The 18,599-nt window shown below is 39.9% G+C and overlaps 1 protein-coding gene across 3 annotated transcripts in view; it reads right to left on the bottom strand.

The window, feature by feature from the left end:
* PARN (poly(A)-specific ribonuclease) overlaps positions 1-18,599 on the bottom strand; it is a 160,699-nt gene that overhangs the window by 9,892 nt on the left and 132,208 nt on the right. The window contains exon 23 of one of the 3 annotated variants that reach the window (XM_060078713.1): positions 6,430-6,623. The exons of 1 other annotated variant lie outside the window; for it this stretch is intronic. In XM_060078713.1, coding sequence (XP_059934696.1) covers positions 6,430-6,623 — 194 coding nt within the window. Of the gene's footprint in view, positions 1-6,429; positions 6,624-18,599 lie in introns of those variants that run through there. One more of the 3 variants, XM_060078717.1, reaches the window with a different exon arrangement.

The following is an 18,599-nucleotide window of genomic DNA, read 5'->3' as shown; positions in this document are numbered from 1 at the left end:
CTAATAAAAATTAAATAAAAAAAATAAAGATAGGACCTGAACATGCCACATCTAAGGAACTCAGGACGGTGGAGTGGCTGCCTTCACATGTGATGTTGGCTCCTATGTCAGAGAAGAGGGGAAGGCTCTAAGAGTCCATGTTTTTAGGGAAGAGAGCAGAAGCAAGAAGAACCACAATCCTGCAGCCTGTGGAAAGAAAACCACATTCACAGAAAGACAGACAAAATGAAGAGGCAGAGGACTATGTACCAGATGAAGGAACAAGATAAAACCCCAGAAAAACAACCAAATGAAGTAGAGATAGGCAACCTTCCAGAAAAAGAATTCAGAATAATGATAGTGAAGATGATCCAGGACCTCAGAAAAAGAATGGAGGCAAAGATGGAGAGGATGCAAGAAATGTTTAACAAAGACCTAGAAGAATTAAAGAACAACAAACAGAGATGAACGATACAATAACTGAAATGAAAAATACACTAGAAGGAATCAACAGCAGAATAACAGGCAGAAGAACGGATAAGTGACCTGGAAGACAGAATGGTGGAATTCAATGCCATGGAACACAGTAAAGAAAAAAGGATGAAAAGAAATGAAGACAGCCTAAGAGACTTCTGGGACAACATTAAACACACCAACATTCGCATTATAGGGGTCTCAGAAAGAGAAGAGAGAGAGAAAGGACTCGAAAAAAATATTTGAAGAGATTATAGTGGAAAACTTCCCTAACATGGGAAAGGAAAGAGCTGCCCAAGTCCAGGAAGCACAGAGAGTCCCAGGCAGGATAAACCTAAGGAGAAACATGCCGAGACACACAGTAATCAAACTGACAAAAATTAAAGACAAAGAAAAATTATTAAAAGCAACAAGGAAAAAACGACAAATAACATGCAAGGGAACTCCCATAAGGTTAACAGCTGATTTCTCAGAAGAAACTCTACAAGCCAGAAGGGAGTGGCATGATATATTTAAAGTGATGAAAGGGAAGAACCTACAACCAAGATTACTTTACCTGGCAAGGATCTCATTCAGATTCAACGGAGAAATCAACTGCTTTACAGACAAGCGAAAGCTAAGAGAATTCAGCACCACCAAACCAGCTTTACAACAGATGCTAAAGGAACTTCTCTAAGTGAGAAACACAAGAGAAGAAAAGGATCTACAAAAACAAACCCAAAACAATTAAGAAAATGGTAATAGGAACATACATATCGATAATTACCTTAAATGGGAATGGATTAAATGCTCCAGCGAAAAGACACAGGCTCACTGAATGGATACAAAAACAAGACTCATATATATGTTGTCTACAAGAGACCCACTTCAGACCTAGGGACACATACAGCCTGAAAGTGAGGGAATAGAAAAAGATATTCCATGCAAATGGAAAACAAAAGAAAGCTGGAGTTGCAATACTCACATCAGATAAAACAGACTTTAAAATAAAGAATGTTATGAGAGACAAGGAAGGACACTACATAATGATCAAGGGATCAATCCAAGAAGAATTATAAATGTATATGCACCCAACATAGGAGCACTTCAATACATAAGACAACTGCTAACAGCTATAAAAGAGGAAATCGACAGCAACACAGTAATAGTGGGGGACTTTAACACCTCACTTACACCAATGGATAGACCATCCACACAGAAAATTAATAAGGAAACACAAGCTTTAAATGACACAACAGACAAGATAGATATAATTGATATTTATAGGACATGCCATCCGAAAACAGCGATTACACTTTCTTCTCAAGTGCACACGGAACATTCTCCAGGATAGATGTTACCCTGGGTCACAAATCAAGCCTTCGTAAATTTAAGAAAACTGAAATCACATCAAGCATCTTTTCTGACCAAAACGCTATGAGATTAGAAATAAATTACAGGGAAAAAATGTAAAAAACATAAACACATGGAAGCTAAACAATACATTACTAAATAACCAAGATATCACTGAAGAAATCAAAGGGGAAATCAAAAAATACCTAGAGACAAATGGCAATGAAAACATGATGATCCAAAACCTATGGAATGCAGCAAAAGCAGTTTTAAGAGGGAAGTTTACAGCAATACAATCCTACCTCAAGAAACAAGAAAGATCTGAAATAAACAATCTAACCTTACACCTAAAGGAACTAGAGAAAGAAGAACAAACAAAACCCAAAGTTAGGAGAAGGAAAGAAATCCTAAAGATCAGAGCAGAAATAAATGAAACAAATAAAGAAAACAATTGCAGAGATCGAAACTAAAACCTAGTTCTTTGAGAAGATAAACAAAATTGATAAACCTTTAGCCAGACTCATCAAGAAAAAGAGATAGAGGACTCAAATCAATAAAATTAGAAATGAAAAAGGGGAAGTTACAACAGACACCACAGAAATACAAAGCATTGTAAGAGACTACTACAAGCGGCCCTATGTTAACAAAATGGACAACCTGGAAGAAATGGACAAATTCTTAGGAAGGTATAACCTTCCAAGAGTGAACAAGGAAGAAATAGAAAATATGAACAGACCAATCACAAGTACTGAAATTGAAACTGTGATTAAAAATCTTCCAACAGGGGCTTCCCTGGTGGCGCAGTGGTTGAGAGCCCGCCTGCCGATGCAGGGGACACGGGTTCGTGCCCCGTTTTGGGAAGATCCCACATGCTGCGGAGTGGCTGGGCCTGTGAGCCATGGCCGCTGAGTCTGCGTGTCCGGAGCCTGTGCTCCACAACGGGAGAGGCCACAACAGTGAGAGGCCTGTGTACCGAAAAAAAAAAAAAAAAAAAATCCAACAAACAAAAGTCCAGGACCAGGTGGCTTCACAGGTGAATTCTATCAAACATTTAGAGATGAGCTAACACCCATCCTTCTCAAACTCTCCCAAAAATTGCAGAGGAAGGAACACTCCCAAATTCATTCTATGAGGCCACCATCACCCTGATACCAAAACCAGACAAAGATACTACAAAAAAAGAAAATTACAGACCAATATCACTGATGAATATAGATGCAAAAATCCTCAACAAAATACTAGCAAACAGAATCCAACAATACATTAAAAGGATCATACACCATGATCAAGTGGGATTTTTCCTAGGTATGCAAGGATTCTTCAATATATGCAAATCAATCAATGTGATACACCAGATTAACAAACTGAAGAATAAAAACCATACGATCATCTCAATAGAGGCAGAAAAAGCTTCTGACAAAATTCAACACCCATTTATAAAAAAAAAAACTCTTCAGAAAGTGGGGATAGAGGGAACCTACCTGAACACAATAAAGGCCATATATGACAAACCCACAGCAAACATCATTCTCAATGGTGAAAAACTGAAAGCATTTCCTCTAAGATCAGAAACAAGACAAGGATGTCCACTCTCGCCACTACTATTCAACATAGTTTTGGAAGTCCTAGCCACGGCAACCAGAGTAGAAAAAGAAATAAAAGGAATACAAATTGGAAAAAGATGAAATAAAACTGCCACTGTTTGCAGATGACATGATACTATACATAGATAATCCTAAAAATACTACCAGAAAACTACTAGAGCTAATCAATGAATCTGGTAAAGTTGCAGGATACAAAATTAATGCACAGAAATCTATACACTATACACTAACAACAAAAGATCAGAAAGAGAAATTAAGGAAACACTCCCACTTACCATTGCAACAAAAAGAATAAAATACCTAGGAATAAACCTACCTAAGGAGGTAAAAGACCTGTACTCAGAAAACTATAAGACACTGATGAAAGAAATCAAAGATGACACAAACAGATGGAGAGATATACCATGTTCTTGGACTGGAAAAATCAATATTGTGAACATGACTATACTACCCAAAGCAATCTACAGATTCAATGCAATCCCTATCAAATTACCAATGGCATTTTTTACAGAACTAGAACAAAAAAGTCTTAAAATTTTAATGGAGACACAAAAGACCCCGAATAGCCAAAGCAGTCTTGAGGGAAAAAAACGGAGCTGGAGGAATCAGACTCTCTGACTTCAGACTATACTACAAAGCTACAGTAATCAAGATAATATGGTACTGGCACAAAAACAGAAATATAGATCAATGGAACAGGATAGAAAGTCCAGAGATAAACCCATGCACCTGTGGTCAACTAATCTATGACAAAGCAGGCAAGGATATACAATGGAGAAAAGACAGTCTCTTCAATAAGTGGTGCTGGGAAAACTGAACAACATTTAAAAGAATGAAATTAGGACACTCCCTAACACCATACACAAAAATAAACTCAAAATGGATTAAAAACCTAAATGTAAGACTGGACAATATAAAACTCTTAGAGGAAAACATGGGAAGAACATACTTTGACATAAATCACAGCAAGATCTTTTTTAACCCACCTCCTAGAGTAATAGAAATAAACAAAAATAAACAAATGGGTCCTAATGGAACTTAAAAGCTTCTGCACAGCAAAGGAAACTACAAACAAGACGAAAAGACAACCCTCAGAATGGGAGAAAATATCTGCAAACGAATCAACGGACAAAGGATTAATCTCCAAAGTATATAAATAGCTCATGCAGCTCAATATTAAAAAAACAAACAGCCCAGTCAAAAAGTGGGCAGAAGACCTAAACAGACATTTCTCTAAAGAAGACATACAGATGGCCAAGAGGCACATGAATATCTGCTCAAAATCACTAATTACTAGCGAAATGCAAATCAAAACTAAAATGAGGTATCACCTCACGCCGGTTAGAATGGGCATCATCAGAAAATCTACAAACAACAAAAGCGGAGAGGGTGTGGAGAAAAGGGAACCCTCTTGCACTGTTGGTGGGAATGTAAATAGATACAGCCACTAAGGAGAATAGTATGGAGGTTCCTTAAAAAACTAAAAATAGAATTACCATATGACACAGCAATCCCACTACCGGACATATACTCTGAGAAAACCATAATTCAAAAAGACACATGCGCCCCAGTGTTCACTGCAGCACTATTTACAGTAGCCAAGTCATGGAAGCAACCTAAATGCCCATTGACAGATGAATGGATAAAAAAGACGTGGTACATATATACAATGGAATATTACTCAGCCATAAAAGGAACAAAATTGGGTCATTTGTAGAGACATGGATGGACCCAGAGACTGTCATACAGAGTGAAGTAAGTCAGAAAGAGGAAAACAAATATCATATATTAATGCACATTTGTGTAATCTAGAAAAATGGTACAGACGAACCGGTTTGCAAGGCATAAATAGAGACACAGATGTAGAGAACAAATGTATGGACACCAAGGAAGGAAAGCAGGGTGTGATGAATTGGGAGATTGGGATTGAAATATATATACTAATATGTATAAAATAGATAACTAATAAGAACCTGCTGTATAAAAAATAAATAAATTCATTTAAAAAAAACAGAAAAAATAAAGATTAAAAAAAAATAAAAGCATGAAGTGCAGTGCAGGGTCATCAGCAAGCACTTGGTCAGCAGTGGCTGTAATTTCTGTCACTATGACTGCTAGCTGACCAGGTTCTGGCCCGATCTCCTGAGCAGGGCCTTTCACAGATGGTGGCTTCCCAGCAAGCCCCTTCCTTGCCTGGCACTCGGGTCCTGCAGAGGGTCTGTGCACCAAGGGCTGGGTTAGCTCATGGGGCCTCCACAGCATGTCTGGGGGACAGAGAGATATACCATGTTCTTGGACTGGAAAAATCAATATTGTGAACATGACTATACTACCCAAAGCAATCTACAGATTCAATGCAATCCCTATCAAATTACCAATGGCATTTTACATTGGGGGACTTGGCTCACCTTCTCATTCTGCTCTTACTAGCTACCTGGACCTGCATGTTTCTTTGCCTCTGAGTCCAGACTTCTGCATCACTAAAACAAGGATGAGTCCCTATGTCAGGGCTGTTGTGAGAATGAAATTCAATCAGGAAAGAGAAGGCTCCAGTGTCTAGCACACAGTAGGCATACAACATGTGTTCATTTCCTGTTTCTTTTACTCCTTATATAATTCTGCTTACGAGAGAAATTCAGGCGGCCTGGGGTTTTGCTGAGAACAGTGAAAACTCTACTACTGAAAATAACACATGTAGGAGTAGGCCTCCGTGCAAATTCACATATACATTTAAAATATTGAGGTGACTTTACATACATCAGCAAAACCTCTAAACCATGGAGGACAGAGAGAAGGTTACCAAAACAGACTAACCATCTTTAACAAGGAGGCCCCCACCAAGCCTCACTCTCAAGAGCCAGGGCTTTTCGGAGATTCCTCAAATTAAATTAAAATGATCTGAAAAACATCTGGTCCCGTTTTAGGCTACATGGGCTTTGTTATCGACTGAAGCCCTGCTATAATCTCTCCCCCAAAATAAGAGTTTCTAGAGCATTAAAGAAGACACAGCTCTAGAACCTTAGTGAGATTCAATACACACCTGTCGGAGAAAGGTCCTTCTTCATCCTTTTTAATTTCTTGGCCTTTTTCCTTCCCTCTGAGAGGGATTCTGCACAGGGATCTGTCTGCTCAAGCTCAGTGTCAGAAATCTCCCCCGATACTCTGGCCTCCAGGACACCTTCTGCTTGACTGGGACTCAGATTTCTCTTTCCTACTGTGCTGGTGGCTGTGAGACTGAAATGCAAGTGGAACAACATGAAAGGTGTTGAGAGTAACTGGAAGACTAAACCTATAAAAATATTTTAACACTCTTAATTCTATTAACACTTAACTAGCAATCAAACAACATGGGTAGCTGCTGCCTGGAAGTGCAAGTTAAAGACCTTACTGTGAACTGAAGTCTGAAAGTTCACCCACAACAAGCTTATTCAGAAGAAACTTCTACACCAGGCTTGTGCATGGATATACACAAATCTAAGCTGTTCATAGTGTTTAAAAGAAAAAAATTTTAAAGAAACTTCCTGGTCTTTATTTTGATAGAGTTACCCTAACAGAAGAGTAGAATAGTAGTGCGACCATAACAAAATAACAGTCTGGATTACATTAAATCACAAGATAGCATTGTTACTTGCATGCTGCCTGATGGATACACAGTAGAGCAGGAGAATTCTTGAGTCTGCCGGGCTGTCACACCACTCGTGCATTTGAATACACTTAAAAGGTATACCCCACCTTCATATAATTCTCTTCCATTCCAAAAAGGTGACTTGTCAAGATTATAATTAAACCTGGCTTCATTTTAAAAGCTTTATAGGATTTGACAGGTTGAATTAGATCAGATTACATGTCTTGATTTTCCTTAAGAAAATATGTTCCCTGAATCAGAACTTGATAATAACAGAAACCACAGGGCCAGTGTGAGTCCTGTCTCCTCTAAATGAGTCTTATAAACAGGTTTTTTTTTTTTTATAGCCCCCACGTTATGAAAAGCATAAAGAATCTAGTCATTCCCCCTAAGGGAGGCCATTCAGGCACAGAGCAGGGTGCGGAGAGGGAGAGAGAGAACATGAGCAAGCCCCTGTGTCAACCTTCCCTAGGAAGTGAACGCTTTATTTTATTTTAAAATTTATTTATTTATTTACTTTATTTTTGGCTGCGTTGGGTCTTGGTTGCTCTGAGTGGGCTTTTCTCTAGTTGCGGCGAGCGGGGGCTACTCTTTGTTGCAGTGCGCAGGCTTCTCATTGCGGTGGCTTTGTGTGGAGCACGGGCTCTAGGCATGCGGGCTTCAGTAGTTGTGGCACGTGGGCTCAGTAGTTGTGGATTGCGGGCTCTAGAGTGCAGGCTCAGTAGCTGTGGTGCACGGGCTTAGATGCTCCATGGCATGTGGGATCTTCCTGAACCAGGGCTCAAACACATGTCCCCTGCAATGGCAGGCGGATTCTTAACCACTGTGCCACCAGCGAAGTCCCGAAGTGAATGCTTTAAAATGTTACATATCAAAACCCTGGGGGACTTCCCTGGTGGTCCAGTAGTTAAGACTCCACGCTCCCTATGCTGGTGGCTGGGTTCGATCCCTGGTCAGGGAACTAGATCCCATACACATGCCACAACTAAGGGTTCGCATGCCACAGCTAAGGAGCCTGCCTGCTGCAACTAAGACCTGGCGCAGCCAAATTAAAAAACAAGAACAAAAACTCGGGCTACCCGATGATTCAAGTTCTGCAATGTTACTCTTCCCTGTTCCTTACACTTCCTCACTCATGTGAAGAAGGTGGTGGTGCTCAGAAGCCATAGGAAGCAGAACAGAGAGAGCTCAGAGCAGATGGCCTGTTAAGCCTGGCTGGCCAGCCTCTCGCTGTCATCTCTTCACCTGTGTTATATGCAGCTTTTGGAAACATCTTTTATTGAGGGTATATGAAGAAAAGGAGAATACCAAAGGTAGTATTTTGGGGGGAGAGTTATTAGAAATTCATGCTGAAGTTTACTGTTTAAAAACTGATAATACCTTTAAATTTTTCTTAAAGACTAAAACAATTTTCGGCTGGTTTCAGAAAATTTGGAAAATTCAGAAAGTATTAAGTAAGAAAATAGTAAGGACATACCTTTCCATTGTGAAAGGGTAAGAGGCCTAAATATTCCTCTGTGCTGTAAACCCTGGAACTTAGCAGCCTCTGAGATGTAAATGTTTAATGAAAACTCAGCTGGAACCATCAGCATTCAAAGTACTTCAAGAAATACAAAGTCCTGAAATAGCCCCAACTGCACATAGGAATCTAGCGGATGATAAAGGTGGTATCTCAAATTACTGGGGCAGAGATGAACTTCCAAAAAAATGGTGGTGGGACAACAGGAAAAAGATAAGTTAGGCCCATTCTTCACCCATAAAAAAGAAAAAAACGCCAAAATGGATTAGATATCTAAATGTGAAAAACGAAACTATACAAATACTGAAAGAAAACACAGATGAATTCCTCTAAAACCTGAGTGTCGAAAAAGGCTTTACTATAACTCACAACCCAAATTTATAAGAAGATTTATAAATTTGATCATATAAAAATCCTTTGCATGGCTATCAATAACATGAGCAAAGTCAAAAGACAAATGACAAACCAGGAGAAAATATTTGTAACATATATCACAGATAAAGGGCTAATGTCCCTAATACACAAGTAACACTCAAAATTGAAGAAAAAAACCCCCAAATCCTACAGGAAAATGGGCAAAGCTATGAATAAATAGCTCACCACACACACACACACCTTAAACACATGAAAATATGTTCAACTCCATTCATGATGCAAAATAAAATGCCACTGAAATATCATTTCTCACCCACTAGATTGGCAAAAATATCCAAAAGATTGATGAAATATTCTGTTGTTGAGAGTGGGGAAACAGGCACTCATACATTGCTGGTGACCAAGAAAAATGGTACAACTCACTCTTACAGAAGGGAATGTGGCACTATTTAACAAAACTTTATATCCATTTACTCTTTGAGCCAGCAATCCCACTTCTAGGAATTCAGAAGATGCACCCCCAACAATGCAAAAATACTTATGTACAAGATTACTCATTGCAGCTTTATTTGTTGTTATGATATATTATTGCCAAGTTCCTAAATGTCTAAGCATAGGAAATTGGTTGAATAAACTATGCTATGTACAGTCAATGTAACTAAGCAGTTACAAGAAAGAATGAAGATCTCAAACAACAGATATGAAATTATTTCCAGTGAAAAAAGCAAAGTGCAAAAGAGCAACTTATTCCAGTCTTGGGTGAAATGTCGGGGGGAATACCAAAAAAAATATCCTGAACTATTTAGTAGGTTTGCTTCTGTAGTTGAACGAGTGAAGCAATTCTGAAAATATTTGGATACATGATAATGCTCAGCAAATTAGTAAATGTATTCATGTAGTTGGAAGACAGATATGGGGGAAGGCAAGGGAGAACGCTGTGGGGACGTAATGGAACTGGAGATACAGGTCCGGGCTTGGGATTTCTTTTTTTTTTTTTTTTTTAATTTTATTTTATTTATTTATTTATGGCTGTGTTGGGTCTTCGTTTCCGTGCAAGGGCCATCTCCAGCTGTGGCAAGCGGGGGCCACTCTTCATCGCGGTGCCCGGGCCTCTCACTATTGCGGCCTCTCTTGTCGCGGAGCACAGGCTCCAGACGCGCAGGCTCAGCAACTGTGGCTCACGGGCCCAGCCGCTCCGTGGCATGTGGGATCCTCCCAGACCAGGGCTCGAACCCGTGTCCCCTGCACTGGCAGGCAGACTCTCAACCACTGCGCCACCAGGGAAGCCCCCGGGCTTGGGATTTCTAAAATAAGTATGTGTGTATGTGTGCACGTTTATGTGTACGCATATATGTATGGGAAGTATCTATGTATATCCATGCCCCTATTTCCCAGCTCTGCCCACTGAAAGGACCTAAAAATCAAAAACAAAAAACAAAAAACCCAATGGCCATAAGCACATCTAGTGTCCAGATTTTACTGTCTAAACCATACCCCACTGAAAAAACACAGGGCTCCTCGAAGAAGCGCTTGATTCCAGGGCTGGGGTAAAAGTTGCACAAAATGAGCTCGGCTGGGGTAAAAGAAGCACAAAATGAGCCCGGAACATCTTGCAATACCAGAAAGTAGGAAACTGCTCAAGAAATGACAGGGCATGTCACAGGGATGTAGGAACCAGGTGGAAAGGGCTTCCACTGGCCAAATATTTGAGCACCAAAATAATTAAGGGGCAATAATAAATTCTAAACCATTGAAAAAAAACAGGAATCCATGGATCTATATCGATACATAATACAGAGAGACAGAGAGAGGAGGGAGAGCTCTTAGTTCTGGTTGAATGCTGACTAGGAAATTGTAAAGGTGGAGAGAGAGATGGAGTTGGCAAATCATCCTTTGGCAACCATCACGTGAAGAATGACTGATGCAAAAATCATCAAGAGGTGCTAAATCAGGGGAGATATTTTGATGAAGAGTAGGCTATTTGCATGGTCTTAAAGTGTCTCTCCTGAGACTGATATCCTGAGAAGGACATAGCATCACTTTTGCACATTCTAGTCAGGATTGTATAACCTGAACATAATCATGAAGAAACATCAGACAAACCCAAAGGAAAAACAACTTACTGAAAAAAAGTGGGGTGAGGGGCTGGTGTCCTTCAAAAATGTTATTGTCATAAAAAAGACCAAAGACACATTGAAAACTAGCTGCAACACATTATGACAGACTGGATCTTATACTAGAGGGAAAAGCCATAAAGAGAATATTGGATCAAATAATAAAACTGGGATATAAACAGTAGATTACAGTATTATATCAATGTTAAATTACCGAGGTTGATAACTATACTAGTTATACAAGAAACTATTAAGGATCATGATGTATCTAACTTCCTCTCAGATGGTTCAGAAAAAAACAAGTGTGTTGGGAGTTGCAGTACGGAGAGAAAAAGGGAGAGAAGGCAACACAGAGTGTGTATATACAGAGAGAGGAAGGGGAAGGGTGGAAGAGAGAGCATGTGCACACAAAGTAAAGAACAGCAAAATGTTAACAATCAAGGTAGCTGGATAAAGAATATATGGGTGTTCTTTGTAATATCTGTGACTTTTATAGAGTTTGAAATTATTTCCAAGTTAAAAGCAAAACAAAATAAAACAAAACAAACTGGAGGAAGCATGATGTTTAAACAAATAAGGAAAAGTAAATTTCATTGAGGATTATCTTCTTTTTTTTCTAATTTAATTTTTTTGGCCGCACTGCGCAGCACGCGGGATCTTAGTTCCCCGACCAGGGATTGAACCCATGCTCCCTGCAGTGGAAGCGCGGAGTGCTAACCACTGGGCCGCCAGGGAATTCCCTCAAGGAATATCTTCTGATGCCTGCTTGCTGTGGCACAATCTAGGACTGAAGTCTGTGTGTGTTTACACATGACTAATAAGTATATTGCCAGTCTAGTGATACGTGGAAGAAGCTGCCTTGACCCATTAACAGAATGTCTCATCTGATACAACAGAGTCCCTTTCCAGCCAGCCAGGCTGGAAAGGATCCCTCGGAGTTGGCATCTGTACCTCTTCATTCTTCAGTGCCTGAGCCCATCAGCTCATCCCCTCATTTAACCAATATTCTATCAACATGATGAGCACCTCCCATGGGCCACACCTCCAAACGCCCTCCAGTCCTGCTCGTTTTATTCTCAGCCACCATTCCGGCTCTTTCCTCACGCTGCTGCCGGGCTCTCTTCCTATCTTGCCCCTTGACTCTTAAAACAGGATCCTAATTGGCTAGTCCCCTCTGTCCCACTCTTCCCAGCCTCCCTTGCCCTTCAAACCCATTCCTCCCAGTGTTAGCAAACTTCTTCCAAAGCAGAGATTTGATCAGATACTCCCAGCTGCAAGACTTCCACAGCTCTCTACCGTCAACCTGAATTTTAACTGCTTGGCACAGCAACCAGGACCCTCTGTCATCTGGGTCCCCGTCGGCTTTTCTAGCCTTATCTTCCACAAGGCAGTCGAGTTGCAAAGACGGTATCTGTTCACCTTAATGAATTCCATGACATGCACTCTTCTACCTGGTCCACTGTCCCAGCGGTGGGCTTATCAGCCCCCATACACCCTATATTTCCTATTGGACGTTGCTGCCCGTGCTCCACAACAAGAGAAGCCACCGCAGTGAGAAACCCGTACACCGCACTGAAGAGTAGCCCCCGCTCACCGCAACTAAAGAAAGCCCGCGCTTTTAGCAACAAAGACCCAACGCAGCCAAAAATAAATAAATAAATTAATTAATTAAAAAAATTTTAGGGGTTAGCTCGGTAAAGTAAGATATAATAATAAATGTATGGGTTACTTTTTTTTTTTTTGCTGGGCATGGGCTTTCTGTAGTTGTGGCGAGCGGGGGCTACTCTTCGTTGCAGTGTGCAGGCTTCTCATTATGGTGTCTTCTCCTATTGTGGAGCACGGGCTCTAGGCATGCGGGCTTTAGTAGTTGTGGCCTGTGGGCTCTAGAGCGCAGGTTCAGTAGTTGTGGCACAAGGGTTTAGTTGCTACGTGGCATGTGGGATCTTCCAGGACCAGGGCTCAAACCCCTGTTCCCTGTATTGGCAGGCGGATTCTTAACCACTGCGCCACCAGAGAAGTCCCTGGGTTACTATTATTATGAACCAATATACTATGACAAAATTATATTTCAAAAACATGTAAAAATAATGTCTACCTGATACAGACATTTGATAACAGAAAACATTAAAAGAATAAAACATTAATACTAAATGGATGGCCAATAAATATCAGTTAAAAATTGAAAGATGTTACAGTTATTTATTATTTAAAAGTTATTCTTAAATGAGATTTTAAAACACACAAGCATTAATATTTGTCACAAGACAATATTCCAGATGGAGAAAAGATTCTCTCATGTTATGCTGATGTTGATCAAACTGTTCCGAGTGTTTCCAAAGCAAATACAAGTTGGGTGTTAAACTACATATTGCTTTATATTAGCTCATTTCCTTTTTTATTAAAAAAATTTTTTTTAGTTGTGGCATGCGGGATCCTTAGTTGCAGCATGTGGGATCCACCTCCCCGACCAGGGATTGAACCCAGGCCCCCTGCATTGGGAGTGTGGAGTCCCAGCCACTGGACCACGAAGGAAGTCCCTCATTTCTTTTAGAGATGAAAATATTTTGTCTGCTTGCCTTGATTTTCGTTTTGCTGTTAAAATTGATACTGCTTGTCCTAATTAAGATTTTTAGATCGAATGATTTTACACTGGAGTATTCCACAATGACATTTGCATTTTGTCTCTGAATTTCATCTATAAAAGTATTTACCAAGAACTGTAGCCTACAGCAAATATTCAAACACTGAAACACTATTGGATTCTATTAAGACAACGTAACATTCGGATATCCTAGCAAGGTTAACAGTACATGTTTCAAAACTGCCAATTTAAGGACTGCTTCCAAAACTTACTTCTTGGAACAAGATTCGCAGGATTTTTGTAAAGTGTACTGCTGTATGTAATCTTGTTAATATATTCTTATTTACAAGAATGATTCACTGTTAGTAGCAGACAAGGCCACGAACACACACTTAACAACATGGCAACAGTGACAAGCAAGAATGACTGATTCGATTGTGGCCCTTTCTCTCCTACCTGCTCCTGTCCTGATTTCAGAAATGTTGACCGTAGCCTTTGACACTGATTCCATGCTTGCTTTCAACTTTATGTCAGAGAATTCCTTTGAACTAGTAATGCCTATGCTGATGGTTAAAGTTTAATTCCCACAGATTTTGCCCCTTTATCTTAGTTTCTCAACTGATATTCCTCATGATTTGGAATAACACATAAATGTCCCCAGAGATGCCAGGGAGGAACTGGTGAATGGCAACCCTATTGGAAATCAGCTGATCACAAACTGGACTCTCTATTCTGTGTCATCATCTATTTGTCTTCCCTTATGCCAGCACCACACGGTTTTTAGTCCCATAGCTTTAAAGTAAGTCTTAAAGACAGAATAAGTCCTTTAGTTGGCTGGGAAGTTCATGCTGCTGGATAAAATAATAACCACCTTTCATTTTAAAGGGCTGCCCAGTTTAAAAAATTCTCTCATTTGATACTTGTCTACAATCATTTGAAGCTGAACATGTGTTTTCACTCCCATTTTACAGGCAAGAAACCTCATCCTCAGAATGAGTGACTTCCCCCAGGTTGTGTGGCTGGTCTGGTAGATCAGAGGGTGTCCTCCAAGCCGAGTGCTCTTTGAAACGCTTCACAGCCTTGCTCCCCACCCCATCTTCCCAGGGCAAAATGAACTGGAAAAATCTGGGGAAGTGGGAGCTAGAAAATGCATTTTTATTGTTTTCACAAACTCTCATGCTGAATTCAAATTCCACGAGCATGACTGTTCCTGTGTTTTTGGGCACGGTCTGGATGGATGAGGGGAGGATGTCAGATAGCCTAGGCCCAATTCAGAAGGCAATTCCCCAGAGATGGCTGATCAACTGTGATTCTTATTTCTAAAAAAGAAGTTGAGTTTGAAAAGCAAAATCAACATTAAGTACGGCATGTCTGTACGATACTACCCAGGAATAAAGGACATCTCTTGTGGAATGAATGGTGGTGGGGGGGTGGAGAGAATATACGAATGTGTTGTATATGTGACTACTCAGTTTATTTATAAATTAGCCTAAAGGAGAGAAAACTTGGTTCTGGGTTACAAAGAAACCATGGCATTCAATTAGAAAAACTTTTTACAAGAATGTGGTTTGAACCTGGTTAAACAATCCCTATTGCTAACTCACTTTAATTCAACATAGAAAAGATTAATCAATGACAAACATGAAAGACATTAATACAAATTCCTAAATTTAAGAACCTACACTCAACATACAACTAATTGGAGCTGAATTCAGAACATCTGAAATTTTCAGAGGCTAGGATGAAATTTAATTTTGCAACTAAAATTTACTTTTGGCTCCGATGAAAGGATTTACTAATCATGCCAGTAATATAATCAAACCAAAACGACTCCTCCCCATACCAAAAGCCCAACTAATTTAGAAAATAAACTGCTTTTAAAAAATTTCCGGGAAGTTAAACATGACCAATTGAACGCAGGTATTTATCTGTAGAGAGACAGAAATATCCTTACAAAGGCACAGAGAACAGGAGAGGCAGCAGGAGAGGATGGGATGTCAGCTTACCGTGGAGACACTCTCTCTGGAGAGGACAAGTAAGGAGAAGAGGGCCAAAGAGTGTTGCAATACAGGGGGAACAGAAATCTAAGTGCTGTATAAAAAGTTGGTGCACCCGATAGAGCCCTGCAAAGTCTCAGCAAGTAACAGGCACCAGATCCCTGGAAGAAGCAGATGATAAGGACTGTGCTACCCCAACAGGGGGAAAGGCTGTCCAAGGATCCTCACCCCCATCCCTGTGAAGCCAGGGGACCAGCATTCCCCCGAGGCCAATAGGAGCTGGACAGGAGGTTTTATCTCTGGAGAAACTGATCCCCTCAGAGAGGCACCAAGTCCAGCAGTGGAGAGTGGGATCAAGCAGGGCAATAAGAACTTTCTAACTGGGGAAGTAGCATCCTCCACATACTGAGAAGTGAGGTCTCCAGCTTCCTTCCACCAATCAGTACCCAGAGCACCAGCAGTCAGGCTTATCTCCCCCAAGCTGCAAATCAGAAAATCAATTTCTAAAAGAACTGAGTTGTTACAGCTAGTATCATACTTAATGCTGAATGCTTTTGCCCTAAGATCAGGAACAAGACACAGATGTTGGCTCTTGCCACTTTTATTCAACACTGTACTAGAGGCCCTTGCCAGTGCAATAAGACAAGAGAAAGAAATGAAATTCATAAGGTCCACCGGACAGAGATAAATACGATTGCCTTTTTTTACAGATATGATTGTCTAACAGAAAATACCAAACAGTCTACAAAAAGTTATTAGAACTAATAAGTGAATTTAGTAAGATCCAAGGATACAAGGTCAAAATAGATAAATCAACTGCATTTCTTTCTATTAGCAATGAACGACTGGAAATTGAACTTTAAAAATATATGACTTATAATAGCATCAAAAGTAAAATACTTAGGGGCAACTTCAATAAAGCATATGTAAAATTTGCATAATGGAAAATATAATACTCTGATATGAGAAATCAAAGAAAACCTAAATAAGTGAAAAGATACACCATGTTCATAGGTGGGAAGACTCAATAGAGTTAATTCTCCCCAAAATGATATTATAGATTCAACACAATCCCCATCAAAGTCCCAGCAAGCTTTTTGTACAAATCAACAAACTGACTCTAAACTTTCTGTGGAAAAGTGAAGGAATTAGAATAAGCATTATTTGGCTTCCCTGGTGGCGCAGTGGTTAAGAATCCACCTGCCAATGCAGGGGACATGGGTTCGAGTCCTGGTCCGGGAAGATCCCACATGCCATGGAGCAACTAAGCCCATGCACCACAACTACTGACCCCACGAGCCACAACTACTGAGCCCGTGTGCCACAACTGCTGAAGCCCATGCGCCTAGAGCCTGTGCTTTGCAACAAGAGAAGCCACTGCAACGAGAAGCCTGCACACCGCAACAAAGAGTAGCCCCCGCTGGTCACAACTAGAGAAAGCCCGCGCGCAGCAACCAAGACCCAACGCAGCCAAAAATAAATAAATTAAAAAAATAAATAAGCATTTTTTAAAAAGAAGAAAATGGTTGAAGGATCTACTATATGATTTCAAGACTCACTATAAAGCTTTAGTATAAATCAAGACAATGTGGAACTGGTCTAAGGAAAGACATATAGATCAATGGAATACAACAGAATCTAGAAATAGACCACATACAAATATGGCCAACTAGTTTTTGACAAAGGAGTCAAGGTACAGTAATTGAATAGAGAAAGGACAGTATTCTCAAAAAATGGTGCCAGAACAAATGGACATCTATAAGCAAAAAAATGAACTTGTACTCATGCCTCACACTGTACATAAAAATTAACTCGAAATAGATCGTATACCTAAACATAAAACCAAAAAACACTGTAAAACTTATAGAAAAAAAAATCTTTATGACCCTAGTTTAGGCAAAGATTTCTTAAGTAGATCACAAAAAGCACAAGCCCTAAAGAAAAGCATACGCCTCAGAGAAAAGATACATAATTACAAAGTCAACTTCTCACCTCATCACTCTACAGAGCAAAACTATCAGTAAGTTCTGCCTCCAAGAACTTCTCATCCCTTTTTAGTTATTTCTTAAACAATAGTGGATGCCCCCAAATAGTCACATTTTTGAAGAAAGGCTTTGAGAGACAAAAACCAAAACAGACCAATATTCAGAGAGGAAAAACTCTGAGGAAACAGAGACAACATAGAGAGCTGAGGAAAACTTTAAAAACAACAGGCAGTTCTTGCTTTGCACACAGTACAGGACCATAAAAATGGACTAGACTACTGTATTTGCAAGCCAATGGATAAACAGAAAAATGAAGAAGTGGCAATAAGTACATTACTTGGAAACAAGGTAAATTATCAAAAAAAAGAGTTGAAAGTGGTTGCCTCTGAGGGACAGAATATGGGTGGCAGGGGACTACTGCTTTTTATTATAATTTAAAAAAATATTATTTGGCTTTAAAAAACAATGCTCAAGTATTTCATTGAAAATATTTTAAAAGAAAAAAAATGCCAAGGACTTCACAAAGATCCACTTAACGTGTGACAAACCACTATGCCAACAGTAAATCACTACTTGTCTGGTTATGTTAAATGGGTATACACAGCTCTGTTACTTAATGGGCTTTGTGACCTTGAGTAAACACAGCTTCTCTGACCGCCCCCTCCCCAGTTCTCCTTTGTAACATCGTGGAGGGTGGACTAGATCACCTCCAGGTCCCTTCCAGCTCCACAAGTATGTGGCTTTATCAAGTAACACTGTTGTTCACACAGTTATAGGTGCCGCTCATTCTTTAAAAGAATGTATCTGCTATTGTACAGCAACTACATCTCAATTAAAAAAAAAAAAGAATCTCCTACAATCTAGACTAATCTTCAGCCCCCGCTTCCATTCACATGAATTAGTGCAGTATTACTGTATTCCATAGTTACTAGCACTTGTAAGTAGGCTGGCAAGCTTTCTTATGACACATAAGAAAAAATTCAAAGACAGTTACCTAAAGAACAACAAAATTTA

This window comes from Mesoplodon densirostris, chromosome 16 (assembly GCF_025265405.1).
Source record: "Mesoplodon densirostris isolate mMesDen1 chromosome 16, mMesDen1 primary haplotype, whole genome shotgun sequence".
NCBI classification, from domain to species: Eukaryota; Metazoa; Chordata; class Mammalia; order Artiodactyla; family Ziphiidae; genus Mesoplodon; species Mesoplodon densirostris.
This window is presented reverse-complemented; position numbering and strand designations above follow the sequence as displayed.